This window comes from Mauremys mutica, chromosome 14 (assembly GCF_020497125.1).
Source record: "Mauremys mutica isolate MM-2020 ecotype Southern chromosome 14, ASM2049712v1, whole genome shotgun sequence".
Lineage (NCBI taxonomy): Eukaryota > Metazoa > Chordata > Testudines > Geoemydidae > Mauremys > Mauremys mutica.
This window is the reverse complement of record NC_059085.1, coordinates 27927934-27953311: the sequence shown is the minus strand read 5'-3', so window position 1 is coordinate 27953311 and position 25378 is coordinate 27927934. Positions and strand designations below refer to the sequence as shown.

At 40.8% G+C, this 25378-nt stretch overlaps 1 protein-coding gene across 1 annotated transcript in view; it reads left to right on the top strand.

Annotated features, from left to right (window-relative positions):
• Positions 1-3812, top strand: part of LOC123349360 — a 336086-nt gene extending 332274 nt beyond the window's left edge. Inside the window, exon 7 of the mRNA XM_044987356.1 lies at positions 3389-3812. Within this exon, the coding sequence (XP_044843291.1) occupies positions 3389-3465 (77 nt within the window). The 3' untranslated portion in view covers positions 3466-3812. The remainder of the gene's footprint in view (positions 1-3388) is intronic.
• The last annotated feature ends 21566 nt before the right edge of the window (positions 3813-25378 follow it).

Here is a 25378-nt window from a genome sequence, read left to right as displayed (position 1 = left end):
GACTTTGCCTGGGGCTTCATAACTATTTTGTTTGCCTGTGTTTCTTGGAGGAGTATGAACTGCCAGGCTTGTGCTTTGGGTTGTCAGCCCAGGCTGTGAACTGTGACAATTAAACCAAATTCCCTATTTGTGTAACTGCCTCAATCTCGCCATCTACCTTGGGGTTCAATGACATGTGAACATCCCATGCGGACTCTCTGAGAGGATGAGCAATCTCGTAATGCACTTCCCATTAACAATCCTACTTCAAGGATGTGCTGGGTGGATAGATGTGAGAGGTGTCTAAATGTCATAGGTAGAGTAAGCATGTCAGATGCAATCATCCACACTGCCATGAGCAGATGCAATGATGGGATCAAAGGTCTAAATTTCAAGCAACAACAGATAGTGACTAAAATAAAATGGCTTAGCCGCAAGCTAGTGTCTTTATTCCTCTTTTTACTTTCCCCTGTTTTGGTTTGTTTTTTCACTCCCTCCATTTCCTTCTTTCACTCTCTCCTGGCTCATCCAAGGATATTTAATATTCTTATTTAATCTTAGGGGTTTTAACAATAAGCCATTTAAATCCAAAGCTTTGTGTTGTGCCCCATATTGAATGAAGCCTGACCGATTTCCCTGCTGAGGACATCGCGTTCTCCTCTGCACTGACACAGCTCACAGATATGGTGTTCTTTGATTGCAACACAAAGCTTTTCAGTCTGGGAACTCAAAGCTTCGAATGAACTCTGTTGAAAATTTCTTTTATTCTGGCCTCTTTTGAAACCTTTAGGATTGCCATCTCCCCCAAAAGAACTATTAGCAGGCCAGGGATGTCATTAAACCATGGCATGGTTTCAAGATTGTAAACTCTTTAGAGCACAGACTCTGTTGTCCTATACTTTCGTATCTTGCTCAAGTATATCTGAAAGCTATTCCCATGCCACCTGGTTCTACCCCTCAGCCATTTTGCTGTAAAGCTGTTCCAAAAATGAGAGCAAGGACTGGGGAAAGTATCATTTTCCACTCTCTTCACTCTCCAAAGCTGAATGATTTTCAAAATGTCAAAAAATAAATAAAAAAAAATTAAAAATCGTCACCTTTGAGGTGGAAACTAAGCCTTGAACATTTCAGGCTGTATGAGGACTATTTCAGCTGAAATGCAGCTGAAAAGAAGGATTCAGAATGGAAGCCATTGATCGTAACACTGGTTCCTGCTCCAGCTATATTGTTTGTGACTCTGCTGAAGCTGGTGTCTGAATGGAACAAAAATAGTTGGGGTAAATGGACATCATTGGGCAGCAGGAGCAGGAAAGGAGAAACTGCCTGAAGTTGTGTGTCACAGCTGTCCAGAGTAGAACCAAGCCTGTGGAGTCTACAGGCTCATGCAGAATGGAGTCTTCCTGGTTGTACTGAATGCTCTTCAGAAAACAGCAAATGTGGGAGAAATGCAAATGTGGCAAAGGTACAAGTAGTGTTTCTACACAAGGGGACAACTGCTGCTGCTGGAATTGCAGGAGCCAAACCTTTGTGATGAAACAACAATTGCTTGCACAAACCCAGGGAAGAAGGTGGTCTGGAAACACATACTTGCATAATACCGTATTTCAAAATGACAAAAGGCTTTTGAAGCTGTCAAGAATAAGGTTTTGTCCATCTCTCATCTTTCAACAGTGCAGGCAGGCAAAATGAGTGATTGCCAATGAGACAGGCACTTCAAGTGGAGAGAGTGGAAAAGATATTGCTAATATTTTGTAATTGCTGTATGTAGTGCCACTAATATGCCTCATTTAGTTTACAGAACTCATTTAAGAAAAAAAAGTATTTATTTAGGCACTATTAAGAGGTTTACAATTCCTTGCCGTGTAAACATCAGAAACAAAACAGTCATTACAACAGTGAGCTTTTGTTTAAGGCGGGGGCGGCTCTATGTATTTTGCCGCCCTAAGCACGGCAGTCAGGCGGCTTTTGGTGGCACGCCTGCGGGAGGTCTGCCGGTCCCGCGCCTTTGGTGTACCCGCCGCCAAATTGCCGCCAAAACCGTGGGACCAGCGGACCTCCCGCAGGCATGCCGCTGAAGGCTGCCTGACTGCCGCTCTCACGGCAACTGGCAGGCCATCCCCTGCGGCTTGCCGCCCCAGGCATGCACTTGGTGCGCTGGTGCCTGGAGCCGCCCCTGGTTTAAGGAGACATTATACAGTAAAATAGTCATCTGATCTCCCTATTTACCATACTGTAAAGTGAGCACCATTACAACACCCATGATGTGGTGTTTCTAGTGATTTTATTAAATTGAGTGCATCCTCTGATTACACATAGTTACCAGACCAGGTTTGTCTATCAAAAATATTAATATTCAAAAAAATTGGACAGGTGTGCTTGGCTTTTTGCAGTTGAATGTACTTTGAGTACAGAGTAAAAGATGACCAAATATCTAAGTAGCTATTTGTCCCCTGTCCATTTTGCAGGGCATGTATTTGATCTGTTATTTTTTTCATAACAACAACCTCTCATATGCTTTGAACCATTCCTCAATGGTTGGACTATTTTTTTTCCAATGGGAGACTGTCAGATGCCAAGTAGCTACTAGCAGATGAGGGATTAATTCTTTATTTCCTTTTGTATGACCATTTCATCTAAGAAACCCCAGGAGGATGGCCAAACAATTGTTTGGTAATAAATATCCAACAGGCTGTGTGATATTTCATTATGGATTAATCACATTGCAATACTTCTTAATGACTGGACATGTCCACTATATATGCATAAAATCTCTTTCACAACAATTTCTCCATTTATCCCCATTCAGTCTCCCTCTATTTTTTAACCTGACTGGTGTGAGGTACCAATGAAACAGTATCTAAAAGAAAATTGAGGTTGCTGATCACCTTTTCTAGATCAAAACCCATTCCCCTGGGGTAATATTGTGTATCCAGGTTCTTTTCCCATCATGTCATATATGGACACTTGTTATGAAAGTTGTCTGTAAAGTCTGATATAAATGAGTTTATATATATATATATATATGTATAGTGTGTGTGTGTGTGTATATGTTTCCTAATTGACCAGATTCCATCACTTCTATTAAAATTAGCTTTCTGTATAAAACAATTTTTCTGGAAAGCTGAGATAAATAATACTTAACTTGAAACTACTGAGAGAGTGGGCCAGGTAAAGTTAGTTTTGATCCCTAAATAAGTTAGAAAAGTTTCCTTACTGAATAGATGGCCAACCATATGTATTCCATGGCTCTCCCAAACTTTAAAGAATGCTCTCTGGTTCATAATTTGGGTTGAGGTCTGGATTATTGGCAATGGGTGTCACTGCTAAGGGAAACTTTTATCAAAAGAACTTTCAAAATTGAATACAAACATGAATCAGTGCAACTTCATGTAATCTCCCTATTTTACAGATGGAGAAACTCAGGCACAGAAAATACAAGTAACTTGGAGTGTCAGTGTCAGAGCTGGGAAGAAATTCCAGGAGTAAAGGTTCACAGTCACCTGCAGCATCCACTGGACATCTCCCTTGTGCAGGTCTGCATATCTTCATACCTTTTGGAATCAGGTGGTGTTTTCAGTGTGGCATATCATGTAATTGTGTTGAGTACATCTGGAATGTTAAACACTTATTTTGAGTTGTAAGTAAAACTACAGCCTTTTGACCCAGTGCCAATAATTATGTGTTATTGGGAGGCAGGTTTAGAGGGAGAATTAATGATGATAATTAACAATGAGATTTGCCTTAATTTTAAAGCTGTCATTAAATTGTTTTGCCCTTTCTTTACTGGTGTCTAATTTTTGCTCAGTATATTTCCAGTATATTTTACTAAGATATAATACATGTGGAGTTTATATTGGAATATGTCAAAAATAACAATTTCCCTTGCATTCCATGTCTGCTTGGAAACACTGACTTAAATACAACTGCTCGAGTTTCGGCATGTTTAAATGTACCTTCTTGAATGAAGAAGAACTGCACAGCCAATGAAAAGAATTAAATGCAATTGAGAAATAATCCCTGCAGCAGATCATATTGTTTGGTAACCTTTTGCACAAGTCTCCTGATATTATATCGCATTAACAAAGCATACATGCAAATGGACAGTATTAATATTTATTACTATATTGAAGAAAGTTATGGCTATAGTTATTGAGGTTGGTTGTGTGTACCTTGACTGACAGTTACCAAAATTCCCCAGTAAGAAACATTTCAGTCTGAATTTATTGAAAATAATTCAGATAATGATCTCTCTCGCTTGCTCGTTCTCAACTTTTGTGTACCTCCTATCTCAGCAAAAGTGAAATGGTTCCTTTGGAAGTAGAATTCCAGCCCCCACCCACTCTTAAAGTACATAGTGAACAGTAGCAGCTCTATGGAATAACAGATAAGTTATCAGCCTGATCAGAATGGATCAATATAACAGAAGGATCAGCAATACCAAAGACTTCCCATGAAACTGAATGACTCTTAGATAAAAGTAGCCACAGCAGATAACAAATGGCCACATTCTACAATGAGTTACACCATTTCATGTCAGGAATGGCTTCACTGAAGTCCATCGAGTCACACCAGGTTTGCATCAGCGTAACTCAGAGCAGAATTTGGCCCTTAGGTTTTCTTACGTGTCTGTAATTGGTGATTGATTTAAGTCTGATCCCTTTCAGATCAAGGCTGCGGGGGAGCAGGGGGGGAGGTGACTGTTTTCATCTTTGTTTAGTTTTTAATAACTCTGGGTTTTAGTACCTACACTTATTATTGAAGCAGCTGACAAGGGACCTACTGCAAAATCCACTTTTATTGAAGCTGAAAAGGTCAGTTTTGTTGAGCGTTTCCATGGTGAAAATAATAAATTGAACATATTCAGACTTCTCATGTTATTCAGATCTGCCGGTTGGGCTGACCAATGGAAAGAATTTTCTCATAGTTATTTTAGTGGTATCTTGTTGTAGAGCTTTCTCCTGGATTTTCTGTTATCAAAGGCCAATTGTCTTGTTCATTAAGCAGGGTTATTTAGTCCTATTATTGCCACAGTATTGCCTAATGATGAGCTGTTATCGCCTGCACTGAGGAGCATTTCAGATGGGTTGTGTCGAGGCAGAATCCAAGTAGATATGTTCCTATTTTCTCACCAAGAGCCTGGTTCTACTCCAAATGAACCCAGTGGAAAGACTCCCAGGGACTCAGGTGCACTACACAGGTGAGCAAAGGATTCACAGCCTGCCCCTACATTTTTATTACCTGGGCTAGTTTAAGACTCAAGCCACCTCCCACTGAAGTCATTGGGAGCTTTGCATTAAGTTCAGTGGGAGCTGGATGAGGCACTTAGTGGGATTGATTTCAGTGGGATTCTTCAGGTGAGTAATTGCTTGCCCATCTGTATAAGAGTTTTATAATCTGCCCCATAGTCTTTTACCATTTGAGTAGTATGTGGATACCAGTAAGTAAACAGGCAGAGACCTTAGCATTCTTTAAATGTGAGCAGTCTTTCTCCTTGCCTTCTGGTATAGACAGGGTCGGCTCCAGCTTTTTGCAGCAAAGAAAAAATAAATAAATTCATTTGTTGGCGGCACTTCGGCGGTGGGTCTTTCCCTCCGAGAGAGACTGAGGGACCTGCCGCCGAATTGCCGCTGAAGACCTGGACATGCTGCCCCTTTCCATTGGCTGCCCCAAGCACCTGCTTCCTGCGCTGGTGCCTGGAGCCGGCCCTGGGTATAGACCGGCAGAAAATTACTGCCTGTGCCCCAACAAGGAGAGAGCAGAGAGGAATGGTGACTTGGAGGGCTGCCTCCAGGGACCACTTGTAAGGATGTTTTAGAACCACCAATCCAGCCCACAGATTACTTTATGAACCTAGCAAAGCAGACAACCACTGCTTGCTATAGCAGACAAAAACCATGCTAACCCTGAGTTTAAATCCAGGGAAGAGGTTTCTACCCCAGTGATCAGCTGGCATGGAACAGGCCAATGAGTTGGCTGCATGTACACACACCAAAAGCTGTATGTAAACAAAGGCAAAGTTTAAGTCTCAGTACAATCTTTTTATTCCCAAGATAACACCCTACTTTTATCAAACTCCCTCCTCTCATTCCTTATATAATAAGTAATAATATTTATGACCAAATATGATATTTTGCGTTACACGCTAGAGTAATTTATATTACATGTTTATTTACTTATTCCGAATAACAACTGACAGGGACTTTTGGGACTCTCCTCATTTATCCTGATTATATCTGGCAGGTTACAGTAACCTCGTCCTTGAGCTGTACCCAGATCAGGGTACTGAATAACAGGATATCCAGTAAGCCAAAAAGGCTTTATTTGCACTCCTTCCGAGAAAGGTTATTTAAAAATCTTATTAACCACACTAAACACTAGGCCAAAGATTATATTGCTTATGCATTTGCTTATATATGCAATATATATAATCTATTAAATATATGTAGGCCTGTACCATTCTAAATGAGGTAAGTTCCTCTAATCACAGTTTCACTTCCTTACAACACTTCTTGGATGGAGCAGCTTACCCACCATGCCTTGTCCTGGGCTGTCACATCTAATGGCACAATCTACCTCTATTGTGTTTAAAAACAAGTTTTATATTTCACATACTTTCACTATTTATTTTCCTCTTTCATTATGACTACATGCCAGAGACATGAAAATAGGGTCTTCCTTTCTTAAGAGTCTGTCTGCTTCTGCCACTCATTTCATTTTTAATTGGCTCTTCCTTTGCACATTCTTGATATCCTCCTACAGCTCTCTCTTGATTACAGTGTACTGTGGTGTCTAATATGGGGTTTCTTGGTTTCCTTAATATAAAGCACTGTGATTGCAAAACCTTTACAGCTTCATTAAGGGTACCTGTTATAACCTTCCCTTTGCTAACTTGTACACTTTGTAGGATTGTGTCTATATTTAAATTATTCAATATATACAGAAAAAAATCTCATTGCCAGATAATGGGGAGAAAGCTCTATTTCACAGTCAGAATATAATCTGGCCCTATATTTGATGGCAGTGAGGCCAGAGTGACAATATCAGTGAAATATTATCAAAACTCTGAACAGCTTTTACAGAATTTTAACTAATAGGATTGAAGTATGCAAATTAACCACATGGTTAGCTATTATATCATGTCAGAATCCCACCACACATCTGAGCTCCATAAATTACATTTAATAAATATCAACAGTGTTTTTTCCCTACCAGAATCTTGCAAACAGGAGACACACGAGAGAGAGTGGTAGTGAAGTCAATGGGAGTTTCCCTGAATAGTGAAGGAAGACCAGATTCTAAATTATTTGATTTTAAAACAGGTGTGTGTTGTTCACATTTTGGGATAATCTTTGAATATATAAACTAATGCATAGAAAATTGTCTAAGCCTGTTTGCCCCCACACTGCAGGATTCTGGTGACATGATGAACACTTCATTCTTCTGGCTAATATGCTGTCATCAAAGCTGCTGTCCATACTGTGCCTGTAGACTACACAACAGGCAATTGTGAATTATAGACCTATGCTGTAATTCCATCAAGAGGTGGTAACACCATAAGCAGGAGGCTGAACCTTTCAGCATTTTGTATAGTCATCAGGACCTTGAGGCTGAAATTCTGTCATATTAATTCAAAATCTGCCTGTTTTTAAATTTATATTCTTGGATCTGTGCCCTTTATGGCATGCTATCCACTCTGTTCTCACTACTGCTGCCTCTGCTCCAGCTCTCATTGCTGCTCACCCCTGAGTGACCTTCCCTTCCTCTCTAGAGGCTTTTCTCTAACCATCACAAGAGCACAAGTGGTGGATGCAGGGAATTGCTGAATCTCACATTTCACCTGCAAGATGCAATCACGTGAACTAAGGGTATTGGGGTTTTTTTTATGCACAGTAGGTTAACATTGTAATCCTTATGGCTCTTATTTCTTCCAGTTCTCCTATATCCTTATACCTGCCAATTTCCCTGTGTGTGAAGGATATGGCAGAGTATAGTTCAAAAGCAATAATATAATACTCCTCCCCCATCTACTTCCCCCACAACCCAATCTTGCAGTTCATTCTGAGTCCTTCCTCAGTCAAGTTTTGCTTGCATTTTATGTGAATCTTTGAAAAAATACCTCTGAAGTCAGCAATAATAGCTAAAAGCTATTTGATTTGATTTTTTTAGTCTACATATCTGAAAGTGGTTTCATTTTGCATCCAATGAAATGTGAATTGACAACTGAAAAACTATATGGCAGCTAGATTTCAAATTTCAAATTACTCACCACCAGTTTGAGTTTATACAAATATGAAAACACACACACATACTTCAGCACAGTTGTGTATTACTCTCTGCAGAATAGTTTTGTTAAAAGCAAAAGAATCCACAAGTTGGGAAAAACAACGTTATTTCCCCATTTTCCAGTGACATAACCACCAAGCCAATGTAAATGCAACCAGTTTAAATGAACAGCTAAACTAATTTGAAAAGCTCAAATGCAGTTCTAGATCAAGTTAAGATAAAGTCCCAGTAAGTAGAGGGTTTAGACATGGTTCCTAAAAGAGTATGGAGACCTGTACACAACATAAATTATATGAAATTAGATTCCTGCTCCCTTCTCCTGCAACATAAGCCCAACTTAAATTGCCAGAATTTTACTGTGCTGTATGTTACCATCTGAACAGGAAAGGACATGATCTATAGGGAGCAACTATATATAGAGAAAAATATAAATGTATTGATTATTATTTACATTATGGTGGCACCTGGAGGTCCTGTTGTGCTAGGTACTGTACAGTCACATAGGAAGAGGCAGCTTCTGCCCTGATGAGCTTACAATTAAAATAGACAACCCAGAGAAAGGGTAGGAGAAAGGGAGTATTACTAGCCCCATTCAGTGGATCTGGAAGAGCAAAAGAGAACGATTAAGTGACTTGCTCAAGATTGTGTGGGAAGTCTGTGGCAGAGCTGGGAATTGAATGCATGTTTACTGAGTCCTAGTGCAGTGCCTTACCTTCAAATTCATCATTCCTCATATTAATAATACAATATTTCAAATGAGATGATGTGTGTTTGGATTATTTGACAGCATCATTTGCATGAAGGGCCCAATCTTGCCAGCAACTGAGCACCTCCAGTAATGTCAATGAGAGCTGGTGATGCTCAGTTCCTACCTTAGTGCTCCTTAGTGCAGCTGAGGCTATTGATCGATTACCATTTATAGCTCTGTATTTGTGGGTTTTTTGTAACCTTCCCCCCCTCCCGACCCAGTTCTCCTGCCATCTCTGAGCAAACGTAATATACAGCACCATGTAAATATCAAACATTAAGTAATTACTGGGTTATTTCAGCTGCAATGCTAATAATGCATCATATCTCAGAACCACAGCTTCAAATGTCGGTATGCTGTGTTAGCCATTCTGACTGCAAAGTGAACTCGCCCCATTACAGCTATATCACTGAATTATTGCTCACTCACCCCAGGAAACAGAGGGGTGTCCCTGAGGTTAACATGGTTAGTAAAGCAATTTGAGGAAGCTGGGCTTATGTCTGTTTACAGCGCACCGATATTTGAACAGCGGATTTCAATCTCCTGGTCTATTCTGTAGACTCTTACATCCCTGTCTTCCTTCTCTAATCACCGCAAATGTTTTGCTGAAACAAGAAATGGTAGTTCTGAGAATATGGTACGTACCAAATTCCTAAGGCAAACCATGTAGGAGGACAGCTGTCACTGTGGTGCTTTTGAGCAGGAAAGGCATGTGCAGATCCATAGATGGATGACGTTACTGCCATTGTTTGGAGTGGTGACAAACTGTTATAATAATTACAGCAAAGAATCCTGTGGCACCTTATAGACTAACAGACGTTTTGCAGCATGAGCTTTCGTGGGTGAATGCCCACTTCGTCGGATAATTACAGAGTGAGTCAGTAAAATTCAGACTCCTGAATTTGTTTGGTTCCCCCTCTCCCCTTGCAGAATGCAAAAGGCCTGATGGGGATAGTGCGCATAGCCCTGAGGAAGGGGTGGAGCACCACCCATCATGCTTGGGAGCGGGGTAGGTCTAAGAGGAATTGCACCTTTCAGGTCCCCGGCATGAAGGGGGTGCACAACCTGCCCCCCTCCTTTGTACAGTGTGGGATGGTCCCACAGGTTAACTCCATGGACCAGAAAGGAAGAAGAGGGAGGCCGTCATCCTGTCACTTCCCTATCCCTTTGGGATGCTTGGTGCCCTGGAGAAATAGGAGGGGACAAGCACAGGCACTACTTTTGTTCCTGGCCCTAGCCCAGGGACTATCACGAGGAGGAAAAGGACTGGAAAACTTTTATGCTTCCGTCCCTACCTTGCTACAGGACCAGGCACAACCTGGCTCTATGGCTAGTGATGACTTTCAGTAAAAGCCTTGGATCCGAATGCCTCGAGTTCCCCCACTCCTGAACTGCTCGGAATGTCAGCTTTGCAGTTCAGGCCCTTAGTAACATAGCAATGTTAGCCAGTAATAATAGCCATAATAATCTGGCAGCCCTACAGTAGCTCATGAACACTTGCCATTGACTGAGATGAAAATGGTGGTTTTTTTTGAGGCACATAATATATCCATATGCATGTGATTAACACTGACATAAAATGTGTCTCTGTCACCAGCTGAGAAGTTCAGTACATTGGCCTGGTTCCATTCATGATGCATACAGTGTATTTGGAGGTGTTAAATTTTTTAATAAGTGCTGGAGGCAGATTGGCAGGCCAGTGTGGGGGAAGACTGTGCTGCCTGTGTTATACCTGTTCAGTGGATAAACAGAGAGTCAATCTCCAGGGATGTCAATCCTGCGCCTTCAATCAGTACTAGAGTAACTGAAAAACATCAAAAGACACAAAATAAAGGTACAAATATGTTTTCCCTTGTCAGAATAGGGAATTCAAGATGGCATCATGTACTGGGAAAGGCTCTTTCTACAATTCATATGCTGTTTCACATACCCATGAAGAAATAATCTTCTAAATTTCTGCATTTTATTTGGTAAACTATTAAAATCAACAAGATGTGGTTACTAGTTAGTTGGTTTCACAGTGTCTCTTAGGCAATCTCTGGTCTTTGCAAATTATTATGCTCTATACTAATTATTTTTTTCTTTAATATAGTTTGTTTTGAATAGAAACATCATTTTCAATCATAAATGGCTCCTTTATCATTCTTAAAGGCTGGCTCTGCATTGTGGAGTCAGTGCTCTCAACTGATGTTGGAAAAAGGTAAGACTGGCATAGTGGATACAGGTTTGGGTGGCAGCTCTAGAATTTTTTTTCTTGCGGTGATAAATGAGTCTATACTGATGGATTTTTTTGCTGGCCTTTTTCTGGCATTTGGCTCACAGCTAAGCTAGTTGTCATAGCAGTAATGGGACTGCATGCAATCCTGATAAGGGGTCAGTTTACTGACAGATATTCTGCCCTTTCCTTTTTTCCATTGAATGTGAAAAATGTGCTGCTTATTTTTCAGAGAAAGACCCAATCCTCAAAATGCAGATTCAGATTTCAGACCCATCGACATTTGGGTGTTTCTATGTGGCATTTAGCTATGGCCCATGATAGAAAGAGGGGTGTATCAATGAAATGGATCTGGGTTTAAACTCTGAGCCTCTTTTAAAATTTGGCGTTTTGGTTCAAGCTCATATTTCATTTCTATAGATACAAGAGTGAAACCCTCTAGTAATTCATCTTAAGGTCTGTGGGTTTAAAAAAAACACAACAAAAAAGACTTTTTCATATTCAGGTTTGTTTGATCTAGAAACAGCATTAGAAACCAGGATCACTGACTTCTCTCTCCCCATATGCTCCCATTTCAGAAACAATATTTGTATTTCATATACATATATTACTAAACCAGACTGAATTAAGATGTGATTGAGAGGGCTTTTTCTTCAACGGTTTTGTCCTGAGTGGAATGGATGGCCCAGAGCATTGGGAGATGAGTAGTGAGATATGGCTTATTATCTCTGTTACTAGGATGAATTTATCCAAGGTTTCTAGTGACCAAATGTCATTCCCATTTGACTTCTGTGCGTTAATTTGGTGGCTATAGTCTGGTTCTTTGTGGACAAGTCAAGATTAACACTACTTGTCAGCCTATAGAGAGGCCCACAGAGTATAAGCTACTTTCTTTCCCTAGAGGTACATCTACATTTGAGCCGGGAAGTATGATTCCCAGTTCATGTAGATGTATCCATGCTACCTTTGCCTGAGGGAGTGCACTGTAACAAATAGTGTAACCATGGTAGCACAGGCTGCAGCTCTGTATGTACCGGCCCAGACTCCTAGATACCTATGCAAGAGGCTAGCCCGAACTGTTGCCCGGGCTATTCTGGCTACACTGCTATTTTTACCATGCTAGCTTGAGCAGAGCTAGCACAAACACAGCTGTGCAAGCTGGAAACACCTCCCAGGTGAAATGTAGACATACCCTAAGGTCAGGGTAAGGCACATTAGCAGTGTGAGGCATAGAAGGGGGTGAAGCAGCCACTGCCTGTGAGCTGCTTGTTTTGCAAACACATACAAGATTCCAGAACCTGACCATCATCAAGCCTGTGCTTTTCTTGAGCTTTACAATTTACAATTCAATACATTTTAAAAAGCAGTGATCAGGATGTCCTCACACTATTCTCTCTCTCACTGATATCCTGAGCATGCTTAGTAGATACAGTTGAAGGTCTCCATTCCTTAGGAGCTCATTAGTAAATAGTATATTGGCTTGGAAAGTGCAGTTTTCCCCACTGAAAATTTTGACTCTTCATCGAATGATCAAGAACCCCAAACCTGAACATTTTGAGATGACAACTGCTCTGGTGAAAACTCAGAACTTTTCAAGGAAAGCAGATACTTTCACACACTTTTTTGTTTGTCAAAAACACAATTAACTCAACAACAACAAAGATTAGATGGCAAATTTTGGAGCCGCCTTCATAAATACTAACATAACCTTCATCAGCACTCACATTCCAGTAGAATAAAACCCCATTCTTCCAGGAGAGGGTGACCCAGCCATGGCTCTTTTAATTAATTGTAACCAAGAACATCAATTTGTGATCCATTGGCTAAACTCTGTAATCAATAGGCTTAGATAGCAATAGTACTGTGAAGAAGAGACACCTTGAGCAAATAGACCTCCCCTTGTGTTTTGTAGAAAGAATTAAATCCTTATTTATTAAATTACCCTAAAATACCCTGTCAGGGCCAAATCCTATCATCTTTATTTAGACTGGGAGTTTTAACTAAGGACCTTAAGAACATAAAAATGGCCATATTGGTTCAGACCAAAGGTCCATCTAGCCCAGTATCCTGTCTTCTGACAGTGGCCAGTGCCAGGTGCCCCAGAGGGAATGAACAGAACAGGTAATCATCAAGTGATCCATCCTCTGTCGCTCATTCCCAGCTTCTGGCAAACAGAGACTAGGGACACAATCCCTGCCCATCCCAGCTAAATGCCATGGAATTGAGCAATTCATTGGTGCAACAATAGTAGGCTGTGAACATTAAAGTGTATTACGGTGCTCTAGCTGGTATGTATGTATGTTGCAGGTTTATAAACTCTATGGAGATCAGATGGTGTAGTTTTACTACTGAGTGCAATTTCATAAAATTCTATTTAGTATTCTGGCACTTTGCTAGATAAAAATCCAAAAATGCTTAGGGGCAAATTTTCAGCTCGGTGCATAGGGACTTATAACTCATAACAACTAGAGTTGGGTGTGTAACTCACTGGATTGGAAATGTACTCCTTAATATCTTGAGATTGTAATGAAAAGATAATTTTCTACATAAGCTTCTGGTTCTCTGCTTCTTTACATCTCACCTTTATAAACAAGAGAGTGATAAAGTTTGTAATGCAGAAGGAAGGGAAACAAATACATTGTTGAATTAATCAAGGGCTGTTGAAATAGACTTTTACTGGCTGCCAGTATTACCATATTTGGGAAATAAAATGGTAATTGAATCTAATGTTTGTGCTGAAAGCTGAATGCATTTCAGATGAGTGAGTTAAAACTATGTAATATAGAGCAGTGGTAGCTGCTCCATAATTAAGGTTGACGTTAGCTTCCTATTATAACTATAGCTTTCAATACACCCACAACCATCTCCCTCTCCCTCCGTCCCCCTCCCCCCCAAAAAACCAACCCAGATCACCAGATATGTCACAGGCAGCATCTCATCACAAAGTATAATTTTTCTGGGGAATCTGAAAACAAATCCAAAAAGTAGGTTTAAAATGACAGGACCAGATTTTCCAGTCTGACCAAGCTGTGCTCAGCGGAAGACCAATGATATGGGGAGCAAAAGGTGATTTTTGACCACCTTTGTGGTCAATTTATTCTCACCTGTTTCAGCACTGGGCCGGTCTCTTGGTGTAGATCAAAACAATCTAAAACCTGCTATAAACTGCACCATTAATAGTGGTCCATAGCATAGCTAGCACAAAGAAACAGTAGGACACCAGTGAATTGGATCCCAGAGTCTGATGGATAAAAATAAAGATACAGAAAAGGTGAAACATAAAGCAATGGTGAGAGAGAGAGACAAAATTCAGTGATATCAAGGTTTAGAGGAATTAAATTCTGGATCTGTCTCCAAAATTGTGTTAATTAGAGCTGAGTGGAAATTCAAATATACTTTATGGATTTGGACATTGACTGAGACATGGATAATTTAAGATGATAGTTTTCCCTGTGTTGTAGCTTTCTTTGTTAATTTGAGTTTCCGATTGCTCTTTGTAGTGCAGATAAAGTTGTTGGTGAGCTGCTGTTATTATTTACTATAAATTGAAATAATCTCAGATTTCCATGAGTTCTTATATTTTTTTAAAAATTTTCTCCTATTCCTTAAACATTACTAATTATGTTTATAGTTGTAATAATACAGAAGCTTCCTAAACACTTAAGATATTTCTGCTATCCTAGCCTGCTCAAATACCTACATAAATATACAAAATATTCACCACCATTACACTAAAATATAAAGAAAACAGAAGCAAAAACTACTTTTATTTGATCACCATAAAGGCAACAGAGGAAGAATGAGGAGCACATTCAAAAAGATCTAGTTTTAAAACTAAACTCCATGTAAGAGTCTTTGGAGAATATAATGCCAACATCACAATACTTACCATGCTTATGATGGGATGGAATGTTTTGAAAGAATGGGACAACCCTAGGCATAGAACATTCAGGGGGTAGAGAAGATGTTACAAGTAGAACAGTGTAAAATGGATGTTTCACTTCACAGGGTCCAGTGCTAACATTATCTATGGTGGGCTTACACATCACTGGGCTACAGTAAGAGTTTCAGGTTTGAACAAAGATTAAAAACTAAAAAGGAAACTCTCATTTGATTTTGAGACCGAACTGAATTCCATGTGACTTTAACACACCATTATAGATTGGGTCAGGTTCACTCAACTGGTTCATGGTAGAGAATCACTTGAAAACATTTGTCTGAGTTTAGCGTTTGTAACAAAACCTGCAACCAGGCAAGTTTCACATGTTTTTGTGTTCCATTGGGAACCTTCCTCAAAGTGAGACAATTTCTCTTGATACAAATTCCTCACTTTACCAGAATCAAATCACTGTTGAGAATGAGAAAAGCATGGGAGTTTTTATAGGGTGAATATTGGCAGCATGGCTGTAACCAACAATGAGCCAAAGTGATGCTGCAGCTGGCTTCACTGGGCTTACACCAGAGATGAATCTGTCTCATTATATTTGCAATATGTTTAGTATATTTCAGTAATTTTGATTGTTTCGAAGAATCTGAGGTGTTCTGTGATGTTATTAAAGGGCTCTTGCTTCTTAAGACCCTGATCCAAAGTTGATTGAAATTAAGGCTCCTACTGACTTCAGTGGACTATGGAATATAGACCCTGTGTGCTTAATGCAAAAGTTTAAAGTGGGCTGGGCTTCCCACGACTGCAAACCCAAACAAACAAAGCCAGACAGTTGAGGTGAGTTTGAACTAGATAGGTCACTGGCATGGGGGAATTTTAACAAGCTGTCTGATCCTAAAATTTGATTAGGAATTAATAAAATTCTACTGCTAGGCAATGAAAAACTTCTCTGAGACCACTTTAAGCCCTGCCTAAGGCACTCAGTGCATATTCAATGTGATGACCGCTCTAATAATATTGCAATCACTTAAACTTACCAGGCATGTTCATTTTCTCCATTCTGCAGACAGGACATATTCTTTTTTTTTTCCTGTTTGATTGGCACCCCTTGAAGTTGACTACTCAGTTGTTAACACTTGCTGATCATTGCATGCTGATCTCCATCTTGCCGTTCTCATCATTGGATTGATGATTTCTAGTCTTGGGTAGCCATATAAGCACCTGATCACTACTTTCAGATTATATCTCAGAATTGCTTCTTTGCCCCCGTTCATGTTGTCTAAATTAACTGACCCTGATTTGTCTTGTAAAGCAAGAAATGGTGGAATTCTGGAAGAGAGAGATGTTTCAGTGTCCCGAAAAGGATGTTAGGGTAGGGGGATCTCTGTCTCCTCAGCAGTCCAACAGCTGTAGGATTTTCATGAATACATTCAGACATGTGACAAGCAGTTCTGAAAGCTGTCTGTTGTGGGTTAGTTGCTGTGGCATGATGGGGTGGGCATAAAGGAAGGATGATCTTGTGGTTAGAACACTGGGCTAGATCATCTGTGATGTTATATGTTTTGAGGCAGAATTTCCCTTCACTTTTACAAGCAATTTTAGATTGGCTCAGGTTCACTCAACCAATTCATGGTAGATGATCACTTGAGAATGTTTGTCTGAGTTTAGAGTTTGTAGAAAAACCTATAACCAGGCAAGTTTCATGTGGTTTTGTGTTTCATTGGGAACACTCTTCAAAGCAGCACACAGATATTGCATCTGAATTCCATTCCCAGCATTGCCATGGATGTCCTTTGAGACCACTGGCAAATCACCAAGGACTTGAATTTTCACAGATGCTGAGCCCCCAGAATTCTATCACTGAGAGCTGCAAGCACTCAGCGCGTCTGAAAATCAGGCCTTTAACTTGTGTGCCTCCTCTGTAAAATGGGGATATTAATCCTTCCTGCCTCACAAGAAGGTTGTGAGGTTCAATTCGTGGACGTTTGTTCCTTTGATTGCAGGTGTTAGACAAGGGCAAATCATTCTGATAGAAGGGGCAAGGGGAAGATGCACACGCTCTCCCCTACTAGCAGCAGATCTTCCTGCCTTCCCTAATGTGTATCTCTGGGCAGGATACAGAATGGTAGTTAATTTTCTTCATTGTAGTCACCTTGGCATACCCTGTGTTTGACAGAGTAACAAGGAGTTGAGAGGGAATTTCTATATCATGGTAAATGGGGCAGTCCACTGGGGCCCTTTCCCTTCTTCTCCATCATCAGCTGGGGGTTGCTAAGTGACATGCAGTATGTTTACCACAAGAGCTATGTAGTTTTGCTGTTTTTATGGGGGTGGCTTGAGGGCAACAACATTTTTGACCCTGGTGTATTTTTGTCAAGATGCAGTTGGTGACGTCCCTGAGGGTGTTGGTAAAGCTGGTCACAAAGTTGCAGCCAATGGCCTTAAACCAGAGACAGGTGAATGTGTGGGGCAGATCATGCACACTGCTCCAGAAGGGCAAAAAAACCATAAAGGTCACAGATCTGGCTCCCTGAGGATTCTCCCTTTCATGAGATAATCCTTGAGTAGCACAGCGTAACCATACAGCTCCTCCGCCACCCTGCCTGCCTGCCCAGAACATAGCACAAATCCACTAAATAGTTGCCTGGAACAGCTCCAGGATCAGGTGAGAACAAAGTTGGCTGAAAGCCTCTTTTCCCCCTGTCCCAGTCCTGTGCTGCGCCCAGCTTGGATTTAGTATATGATCAAGCTGTTTACTTCAACCATATAGGAGACGGCACATGGCAACTGGTAAATATCACAAATGATCTAGCCCTGATACATACTCATTCTATTGCATTTGATCTTATGCTGATACACAGAGGAGCCTAGGGACAGCAGCTGAGAGGAAATTGCAGACAATGAAAGACCTCTGGCCTAACCATTCATTTTGATATATGGAAGAATCATGTTAATTTATATAAAGAGGCTTGGGCTAAGGCTGCTTCTACTTGAATTTGATTTTGAAAAGGAGAAATTATTCTGCCTTCTTACTCCAAACTTAATAATGCTCTTTTGTATCCTTCTATTGGGTCACTCACGGTATCTGAAGCATCCTAGTGCTGTTATGCTGCAGATAAAATAGAAGATATTACAGCCTGGTATTTCTCCAGATTGGCTCCTTGTTCAGCACCGACCCCTCCTCTTACACCTGTCAGTCCACGTCACTCTGGTAATTCAGTTTCCGTGGGTTCAGGCAGTTTGCAGTGTGCTTTCTCTTGAGGATTTAAATGAGACAATCTTGATGGTTTTGTCATCCACTCTAATTTCGATCCTTGGCCTCCCACAATTGTGGCAGACCATTTCCTTTAGTATCTAATACATTCTGATTAATCTTTCTGTCAGCAAATCTGCCAGGCTAACCTCCCACCATCCTGTTATTGAAATTAAGTTCACCAGAGGGCATCTTTGCTAATTACTGCCCTATCGCCAGCCTCCTGCAGTTACCTAAGATTGTTAAGAAAGTACTGTAAGGACAGTCCAATCTGAGGTATGTTTGAACCATCCTCAGATTTATAATAAATTTGCATCAGGATTCCTTTTATACCACCAAGTCTGCAATGATCACTTGGTCCTAAATTAATCGGGGGGCGGGGGGGACATTCTCATTTATTCTAGTTTTTGACATCTTACCTTGATGTGTGCTCTGGTTCTGTGGAATTGCTTTGACTTGGTTTCCTATTTTAGGCAGCGCACTCAATTTGCATTCATCATAGAGCTCCAATGAGATTCATGGTACAGCAGTGCCTCTCTTTATGGAATAACCCAGGGCTCAATACTAGGCCAGATTCTGGTTTTGATTTATATGTTGCCACGAGCAGGCATTAGGTAGAGAGAATTTGCCCCACACAATGTATTCCTCTCCAGGGGAGGGTTTGCCTAGAGCAGCCACATACTTCTTAGTAGGACCCAAAGGCTTTCTTGCAGCCTGATGGCGTTCTCCCGGGGATCCACTATAAACTCCCCACCTTAGGAACTGTATTCCCTTCCTCTGTACTCATGGTCTTTCTGGACTTCCCAGTCCTTTCGTCGCTTTGCCCTTTGTCCCTCTCCCTAACTCTCACTCTTTTTTTTTTCAGTGCCTCTCTGCTACTACTCTGGATCTATGTTATAAAGACTGTTAGCTCCCTGACTCCTAATAAAACATTGATAATGAGCTCTGCACGTTCCTCCCTCCCCAGATCTTAGCTGTGACTTTCCTACCTGAAATTCGTTCTCTATTTCTTCTACCACTCCTGTAATCTCAAACATTGTGTAATGAGATTTAGCTCAGGAAATCTACTCTTGTGGATCTAAGTCAGGCTTTTACTTTAATTTAGGCTAATGAAGTTACTGCATTGAGTATAAGGACTGCAAACCCTTTGTGACAGCAAAGACCCAACTCCTAAACCTTGTACATGGGAGGAAGAGGTTGTCCATAAATTCTGTAGCATATTAGTGAGTGGATGGGTGGGTCCTTAATTATGCATGTTTGTGTCAGTATTACAAAGCGTTGCAAGGGAGGGGCTGAGTTCTGAAAATCACCAAACTATATGTTACGTCATTCATGGACAGCCCCAGAGGAGAATCCACTGAGAGAGAGCACTAATGGTTCTCAGGCACCGGTAAAGGATCAAGAAGGAAATCCTTTCTACAGTTAACAGTCTCTAGAAACACAGATTTATGTAGCACCTGTCAGTGCTTGAATTGGGAGGATGCTATATTCCCCCTTCTTTGGGTAAAAGATGGGGAGGACTTGAGGAAAAAGGAGAAATTGCATATGGGCACTGTGTTGTTCTCCAGTTGAACGCTAGTGACTGTAATCCTAAAGAATCCATCCTAAAGCCTTTGACAAATTGCAACATACACTTTATGTGTATTTACCTAGACATATAGGAGTCATTTCACCTGTTACTGAATTCAGTCATCTCTGGGATGGATGCCAGCAGCTCTTTAACAGCACGCAACAACACTGTGTACTGTCTTCCACAAAGTAAATCCAGACACAAACACACAGTCAGGTCTAACATGTCTGTTCTAATGACAGATCTCCACAAGCCTTCACTCTCTTAATAGCTTTTGTACTACTATTTGATTCTACCATGGTATTGGGGTCCCCAGGTTACTGGTGTATGGTAGCATGAAAAGAACACACTATTATATACTACACCAGGTAAACACTGTAATACACTACTAAGGCGTGATTCTCACTTACACTAAAGCCCCTTTATACTGTCTGGTGGTGTAAAGGGGCCTTAAAGAGAGAATACATGTAATTTACATCTTCTTTAAGGTAGTTTAGAAAGCAGGGGGTTGGACTAGATGACCTCCTGAGGTCCCTTCCAACCCTGATATTCTATGATTCTATGATTCTATGAAAGGAGACGTAAGAGAGACTGATGAATGGGATAGAAAAGGTAAATCGGGTGTGCTCCTACTTACCCTGTTTTATAAAACAAGAACATGGGAATGTTAAATGAAATTGAAAAGCAACAATTTTCAAACCTATAAAAGGAAATAGTTATTTACAGAATGAATAATTAGCCTGCGGAACTCACCGCCTCAACATATCATGTCCAAAAGTTGAGTGGGATTAGAAAGAAAAAGAACAATATTTATTTATGTAGATAATGAGACTATCTGCCATTAAATTCATAGGATTATATATTATAAATATCTTATATATAAGAGAGATTAAACCCGTGGCTTCAGGTCATAAACCAATTGCTGATGGATGAGGGTGAGGAAGAAACTTCCCCTATGGGTAACTTATTTTATATCTGTCCACCACATGGTTTCTTGCATCTTCCTCTGAGGCATCTGGTACCAGGCACTGGAGACAGAAAACTGGACTAGATGGACCACTGGTCTGATCTGGTATGGCAGATCCTGACACAAGAGTTTGAGAGAGAGAGAGAGAGAGATGAAACTGCAAAGGGCATTTAGCCAGTCTGATTATATTTATCTGTGTTAGCTTTTACCCAGCACAGTAGAACTAACACGTCTGCATTTCAAAAAAGCACTATGTGATCTGTTAATGAGAACAAGTGGCCAGATGGATGTTAGTTTTATAAAGCTTCTTTTTATAATAAAATGTAACATAAGGCTGAGCAATGCATTTCAGCTTCTCTTTCACCCTGTGCACCATTGAATTATTCTGCTTCACATATTTAAAGCCTGAAAGATATTGCATTGAACATTCACCTCTGAAGGTTTTTCTCCCAAAAATATAGAGAGAAATGGTTTTCCTAGAGGGCTTTTTGTTTTAATTTTTTATTCCAATATTAGTCAACAATATTTTTCTCACCATTCTGCAGTTGATTACCTCTCTAGAACTGACTTTAACAAGTAAAAGAGCTCCACAGACAACAATGCAAGCTTGTAATTGACTAGTATAGAATGATATGATATATATGTGGGGAAATAATCAGAACATAGAAACTGGCAACAGTGATAATAGTAAGCACTTATCTTCAAAGTGCTTCACAGGCATGAATGAAACAACTACCTTGTGAGGCAGCAAAGTACTAATATCCCCATTTTACAGATGGGCAAAGCAAAGGAAAGAGATCACAGCCACAGAGGGAGTCCATGACAAAGCAAGCTGTGGAACTTAGGAGTTCCTGTCGCTCAGGTCACTAATTCCCATCACTAGGCCAATCTCTGTCTCACTATCGTCATCTCGCTCTGTCTCAGGCAATGCCAGAGAGACAGAAACAGGATTACAAGGTAAGCAAACAAGGTGTTAATGACATTCTTGCTGTTGGATTTTAACTGGAAATCCTGGCCTACAGCAACAAAATACTAAGATGACATGATCCATATGCAACTTTTAGAGGAAGTTGGGGAACCAAAGTGAACCGCTGGCACCTGTGGAAAAGAGGAAGGATTATTTTATTTATTTATTGTTTGTGTTACCATCGCACCTAGGAGCCCCAGTGCTAGACCAGAACTCCATTGAAGAAGGTGCTGTACGAACAAAGAACAAAAAGATGGTCCCAGTCCCAAAGAAATGACTATCTAAGGTTAAGACAAGAGACAACAGATAGACAATCAGACTGATGGGGAGCACAATTAAACAATATTGGTCCTATGATAGATTGTGGTATCGGCACACCAGTGGCTCAGCCATTGTTGAGTTTTTTGTAGACATCATGGCATTAAAGGGCCATTGTGTAATAAAGTAATGTATTTGGCTATATAGGGATATAGCTAACATGGCACAGTAGATGCCAGTAATATGAGAGAGAGAGATTGTAACCATTTGATAAATAGCTACAGTAAATAAGAGATAAGATATTGTGATATAGAGGCAGATAGGTGAGGTATGTTAGCAAGAAAGCAAGTTAGATAGCTTTATAAATCACTCAAGGAGTTATTCAATACAATGCTTAACACTAAACTAGACAAGCTAATGAAGAGAGAGCGCAACACCAAAAGTCAGGATAAGCAGGACAATCTGGTAAGGAGGATAGGAGTTCAGTATGGAAAGGTACTGTAGAATGATAAAATAAGAAGGCCTTACTATAAATACATCATTTTGATCTGACAGGTTTAGCCAGACCTGGATTCCAGCTATTCTCTCCAGCTTCTCCATCATTAAGAAAAGGAGCTAGTTGGAAAACAAGGAGGAAAACGGTCAGTAAGGGCCTCATCCAAAGCTAATTACAGTCAATGCAAAGACTCTATTGACTTCAGTGGGCTCCCCTCATTCTGATGACCTTTTTTCTTGACAATGCTTGTGTCTGGACAGTTTTTTTTTATCAACTTCATCTGGAGTCATCCTTCCTGTTCTCGTGAATTGGGGAAGTTCCAATGTGTGTGTGCGTCCGAGATTTCATCAATTGCAAGGCACAACCGAGCTTCTAGTAGTGGAGGCAGCAAAACAGAAACTAGAATAGGATCCTCTTCAGGGGAGATAAAAAAAAAATCATCCATTTGTGGGTGTTGTCAGGGTGTCTGACACTTTTAGATCCCATGTGTTTCCATCTACTTTATAGTCTTCTTGAGCTAAATGACACATTGATAAACTGTCTAGGATGAATTGTGTTTTCCAGACATTAGTAGACAGTGATGAGTTTTTTTCAAAGATTCTTTGTCACCATTTAAAACCAAAAAAATATGTAACCATTGAAATGGGAGGAAAAAGGCTTTCTTGAGATAGCAGAGAGTATTCAAGTATCCCATTGTTTAGTTAACACGTTTTGACAGATGTAGTTTCAAGATGCGTAAAAGTCATAGATAGATAGATAGATATAAACCTGATCAGCTGAGGATTGGAATTTAGATTTACTTCTTACTGAACAGAGCTATTGTGTTGTACCATGAAGCTGGTGAAAATGCATAGCCATAACATTGTTTGGATTTAAAACACTATATACCAGGTGGACTTGCCTACAGTGATCAGAATACTAAATGTCACTGGTGGTTTACAAAGCGACTGAGAGATTATTTGTTTTAGGAAGAAAGATGGGTAGGCATAGTGTAAGAGTGTAAAGAATCTATGATTGGAGGACACACGATGTACAGGTCTAACATTTCATTATGATTAAGTGACATCAAGCACTGAAAGTTAGATTGCTTATTACAGTTATGCTATTGCTCCCTTCATGTCTTGGAGAGTTAATTTATGCTTCCAGCTCAGGAGTATTTGGGGGATGAATTTTGGCATTTGGAATATGCTCTATCGTTTATTCCCCTTCTCTGATTTTTTTATTTTAAATTACCTATCAGTGTGAGAACTCAGTCAATCTGTTACATCGATTTAGGGTCAAATCCTGAGAAAGGGCTCAAACAGAAGTAAAAGACCTTTGCTCTAAGAACAACACTGCTGAAGCTATGGAAAGGAATCTGCATTCCCCACATGAATCCGGGCATGCACAACTGCCATCCTCTGGACCCATGCCTGTAGGCAGCAACTGCAGGATATAGGCTAAGTAGCAGCTGCAGCCTGCAACTGCCACTCTAGTGCCAGCTCTCCTTCCTCTACCATGCAGCACAGAAAGCTGCCTTAAGAGCCTTCTCCATGATATATGTGGGGATGATTCCCACTATGTGGCTTCTTCCCTATCTGAACTTTCTATGCCGCACCAAGTGTGGGCCTGAGTCTTCATTGTCTTGCACAGTGCACAGACATTTACCTTGGACAAACCAAGTGTAAAGTGCCACCATTCTGATATGGTTGCCTATTACCCTTACTTTGCAGCAATGTAAATGCCTACAAAAAGTGCCATGCAGCACAGAATCAGGCCAATGGTATTCACAACGGCCAGGTGATACAAATATTTAGGGTCAAACACTGAAGTTCTTTCTCAGTCCTCAGTCCGGTAAAACTCCCAGTGGCTTCAATGAATGGTGGATTCTGTCCTCACCCTTCCACGGGCACAGAACATGGCCATTCCTTGACCACGTGATGGGATAGCCACTGTGACCGGTGTGATTCTGCAGTTCAGCTGGGGCAAGAAGCAAGGTGCAAGGAGCCCAGGCAGGGTGTGCACACCTCTGGCACACACTGCAGTGGCTCCCTATAGCTCAGTGCATGGAGGAAAGGATGGTTGAGGGTATCTGGGTGAGAGGTGGGGGCAGACTTTGTTCCACAGTGCAGTACAGTTATGGACATCTGAGTTGTTTCCAGGTAGGGTTTTTGGGGTTTTTTGCCTCTTGTTTCTCGGGTTGGGTCCTCTATCAGCAGGGCATTCCACACAAAAAACGAATATCCTATGTTATATCATCTGGGGGTAGAGGGCTTTCTTCTGCTGTAATTTTGTCAGATTAGACTCATTTTTGCAAGGACACACAGTTTTATCAGGCTCCTGGGTGAAAGGCAGAGCTTCAAAAAGAACATGACAAGGTCTCCACCAGTCCAGAGCAGGGCTTTGATAGGTTAGCTACTACAGTCTGATTTGTACTGTCCTGAAAGATTGTGTTATATCTTTCTAAGTAATTCCTTTGGGACCTTTACCATCACTAACATCCCAGCTTCTGCTCTGACTCTTAACCTTGTTGCCTGCTGAGGAAAGAGCACTGTGCATGTTGCCTGACTTGGAGTCTATCATTTCCAGTTTGTCACAAGCGGTTTGAGATGAACTTCCCAGCACGCAAAGGAAAGAGATAATGACACTGATGCTGAGTCAGAGGATGACATGGGCTGCCTGTAATGTTGGCAAGAGATTTCTTGAGGAAACAAGCTTACTAGCACAGCTCCTACTGCTTGGCCAGGAGGGGCTCCCTGCTGGCACATCGGGAAGGG